The 4,106-nt window shown below is 42.1% G+C and overlaps 1 protein-coding gene across 4 annotated transcripts; it reads right to left on the reverse strand.

Annotated features, from left to right (window-relative positions):
- Positions 1 to 327: 327 nt before the first annotated feature.
- Positions 328 to 4,106, reverse strand: LOC119325342. 4 transcript variants are annotated; one of them, XR_005157481.1, is made up of 10 exons: positions 3,997 to 4,106; positions 3,810 to 3,915; positions 3,288 to 3,477; positions 2,843 to 3,132; positions 2,617 to 2,766; positions 2,406 to 2,539; positions 2,220 to 2,317; positions 1,983 to 2,069; positions 1,270 to 1,391; positions 328 to 634 (listed from the first exon to the last, which is right to left on the reverse strand). XR_005157481.1 is itself a non-coding variant. In XM_037599089.1 (10 exons), exons 2-10 carry the CDS (start codon positions 3,903 to 3,905, stop codon positions 568 to 570), a joined length of 1,239 nt encoding a protein of 412 aa, XP_037454986.1. In that variant the 5' UTR covers positions 3,906 to 3,915; positions 3,997 to 4,106; the 3' UTR covers positions 328 to 567. The 4 variants fall into 4 exon arrangements, 3 of the variants coding, with proteins under 3 accessions (XP_037454986.1, XP_037454987.1, XP_037454989.1); XM_037599089.1 differs by having other exon boundaries at positions 1,978 to 2,069; XM_037599090.1 differs by having other exon boundaries at positions 575 to 689; positions 1,978 to 2,069.

The raw sequence follows: 4,106 nt of genomic DNA on the forward strand, positions 1-4,106 counted from the left end.
CCCATCTCTAAAAAGCTACAGCAGCGCAAACCAAAGCTGTGCTCTTAAGCAAGTTCTGCTACACTTAGATTAAGAACCAACTATATATTTTCAGTTGGTCGAACGCGTACTGTGAAAGCTGTCTTGGAACAGGGAAATTCAAGAACAAAAGATCATACACAAGAAACATATATTTCCACATCATATTTGTAGGGTTGGACAGGGGCATTTTTAATCCATATACCATGATGGAAACATTCTTTCTGTTTTGTGCAGTGCAACAACGGCAAATGGTCCTATGCAACATTGACTTGTACCGGGCTTTGCCTATCTACTCTACAGATTCAATGAGAAGTACATGCTTGCAGCAGCTGCTGCAACAAGTAACACATACATCGGTACAGACAAAACTGGCTCAATATCTTCACCAAGTATAACACACAGCGACACATACTCTACCCAGTACATACACCATTGTCTACAGTTCTCAAACTATGCACATATTGGTAAGCCGGCCCCTGCCATGCGGTGCTGACATCTCCTTCCTTTTGTTTTGCAGAAAAGAAGGATCTCGAGTACGAGTACCATTCAAGCCGGGTGATGCGAGAAGTAGGTGCAGAGCATCACCTCCTCTTCTTTTACTTTCACTTCTTTCCTGTTGAGGTAAGGGGGTTGTCAAATTCCTGAATTCTGCGGTTGCTTAGACCCATCTGAAAGCATGAAAAAGGAGAAGATTGCAGTCTGCGACGACCTAGCTAACAAAAAAAAACATGTGTTTTTCGAGGAAAAGGAGAGATGCAAGCACCGATATGTTAGACGTTAACCCCCTTGTTGTTCTTGTGCAAATTATGCACTAGGGCGTTAGCCATATTTCATAACTGGGCATCATTCTCCGGACCCAACTGCAGCGTCAGACTGAACTCTTAAGTGTTCGGTGCTGTTTTCTAAGTTCTGCATCCCTAAATGACTAGTAGTTCTTGCTGCCTTGTGGCACCTGATCAAATTTCTCTAGATGGGCTCGTACTGCGAAAATTCTGAAGCATGTTTGCTGCTTCGTAGTGGGTGGGTGAGGGTCTATGGCTATAGAAGCTCTTCCCATATTTTTCACGCTTGGTTAGTTTCGATTCATGAAGTCTTCGTTTGTGAAATAAGTGTCTCTGTTCTACTGAGCAAAATTGATCTACCATTCTAGCAACAAGCCTACAACATAATATCTCTTAAAACACGAAAATGGGTTCACAGAACGGAAACAAGCAAAGAAAATATAGACATATACTGCAAGAAGCATACCATGGTGGGTGGATGTGAATAATGTTTCCTTCTACAAGATCCACATTGTCACATATTTTGGGACTGAAGATAATGGTCCTCTTACTACTGCTGCCATCCATGTCACAATCTGTCAAGGGAAGCTGCAAAGAAACACAAATACACTGATAACACCACACTGGCACGAGACGCTTAGCATGTTTGGTTTGTTAGAACTTAACCCCAGAAAGGATATGTTTTGGGAGGGCATAACAACATTAAAAGATAGTTCTAAGGGTAGCACTGTATTTTTATCTTAAATGTCTGGACAGTACATGGTGGGCCATTCAAAAAGAGTGGCCAAATGCCACGTGGAAAATTATCTAACATGCATGACTTGCACAGCACATACTCCTACAATTACCATTTAATAGCAAGCATGTACTACCTCTGTACACTATAATATAAGACGTTTCTGCATTCAATTTGAACTGCAAAAACGTTTTACATTAGTGTACAGAGGAGTACTTTTTATGCGCAACAATTATTACTTTTCTTTGAAAATAGTACTCCTTCCGTTCCATATTAACTGATGCTCAAACTGATGTATCTAGCACTGAAATACGTCTCCATTTGAGTGACAGTTAATATGGGACGGAGGGAGTATAAAAACAATATGTTAATTTGCTGCAAGCAATAAGTAAACGAAAGAACAGAAGAGCTTTTGAAAGATAAAGATGAAACACAGACGTTACTCTTTTCTTTCAACAGGCAGAGGCAGACTGTTAGTTTTCCTTCCAAGGACCTTGTCAAAATTTGAACAGTAACTCCCTTTGAATCACCTGGCAATACGAATAGTCACTGCATCATCAATATATGAATACACATTGATGAAGGTTATTATGAATGTATATGTAGTACCACTACTAACTGCTTCAACTAGCAAATCTAGCATAACTATACAAGTTCACGATAGCAAAACTAAGGACTACCTAAATAATCTTGCGCTTTGTTATACTGCCTCGAGAACTCAGCATGCCTATCTTTCTCCATCTGCATAATCTGTTGCATCCTTCCGTAATAACCAGCTCTGCACGAGAAATAGAATATTTAGAATAGCATAACGTTCAGCGTTATTTCAACACGCATTTGGTAAGGAATTGTCAGGGTTACTATACCCGGTTGATCTCATGGGGAGTGCGGTACCCTCCATATCTGTTGCATTGAAAGCTTCTTGGAATAGGTCAGACATAGTTTTTCGGTTTCCCTTCACATCTTTGTTCACCATAGTCAAGTTGTTTCGAACAGTATCCTGTTGCAGGAATGAAGTATCATGACGAACAGTACAACTGAACAACTATGAATAACAGCAGTTATATTAAAACATACTTCCGCTTCATCCTCACTAGACGTTTCACCAATAGCATGCTCCGAGGGCTCTTCACTATCAAGATCCCTCTGACCTAGAAGTGCTGGTATTTTCTTCCCTGAAGTCGGAACTTTTGGCTTCCCTTCCTTAGCTTTGGTTTGTTGATGAATCTGCATTGAAATGTTCAGAGACAAGCTAGCTGTTTTCTAAGAACTCCAAACAATGAAGCAGCACAGAAATACACACCGAAAATGGTGTTCTAAGAGAAGAGACACTTCTATCCTGTAGATCTTCAAGAAGTTCAGCAACTGAAGTGTTTGCAATCTTGGTTGGATGGGCAAAATCTGACGGCAAGTCTTCAGTGTCTTCATCGATATTTTCCAACTGCTCAGCCATCAAAGTTTCTACAGTTTTAGCTGGTCGCATTCCTGACGAAACTTCTTGCTCCCCAGCATACGAGTTTTCACTCTTTACGCCTGACACGATAGAATTGAATCCACGTATTGAGAATTTGCGCTTGTTTTCACATTTGCTCCCTGCACCAGTGGCAAAAAGGAGAGCGAGTCATGTATAATATGCACCCGAAAAAATTACACAAGAAAACATTTACATGCCGAAGTCCTCCACTGCCTACAAGAAATATCAGAACCTACATAATATGTATTACAGGAGATGCAGTTGCAGTGATTACTTTTGCTTGTTCCAGCAGATAGGAGCGAGACACTACGAGCATGAGGATCTTTATGCACATGGGCTAGCTCATCAGCTTCTTCCCGAACTTCATCCCAGATGGTTGATTCATCGTGGCCCGCCATTCTGGTATCCTTCTCTCTCTTATTTGTAGTAGCACAGGCCAGCGAGAGCCTTGTTGGTTGGACATCCTGTTGATATACAATAAAAGAAAAGCCACATGTTCAACAAGCATTTCATATGCTGCTACATGCCGAGATTTTCAAGCGATGTCAGATAAATTTGCATAAAAAGGCACAATGAGCTGCAACAATGTTTATGAGATTTTCAAGCTATGTCAGATAAATTTGTACAGTTTGCGCATCTGGTAGAGTGGTTCAGGGTCCAGACACAACACTATGAAATTCGGAACAGTTTCTTTGCACATGAGCTGCAACAATGTTTATGGCATTTATTGGCCAAGGAAATAAAGAACATATGAAATACCAAAGCCAATGTAGCTCAGCATCAGGAGAGGCAGCACCTCATCAGATATCGGATCCTCAAGAGAATCAGAGACGCGGTCGGGGTGCTGGTGAGAATGAGGGGACGTGCAGTCGTACTCATCAAATCTTTCCATAGCAAATGCCCTGAATCAACAGCACACATAGGTGTTGTCAGGCAGCTAGCGAAGTCACAGCACAATTGGTGAAAAGAGTGAAATGCCCTGCCTGTCGCGGACGTGTGGCGCTGCCGGCTGGGGTGTCGGAGTGCCGGATGCCCGACGTGTCGGTCAGTCTGCAAGTTGCGCCGACGCGCCCTCCTCCCCTCGAGGACCTCC

The sequence above is a fragment of the Triticum dicoccoides genome, chromosome 6B (genome assembly GCF_002162155.2).
Source record: "Triticum dicoccoides isolate Atlit2015 ecotype Zavitan chromosome 6B, WEW_v2.0, whole genome shotgun sequence".
Lineage (NCBI taxonomy): Eukaryota > Viridiplantae > Streptophyta > Magnoliopsida > Poales > Poaceae > Triticum > Triticum dicoccoides.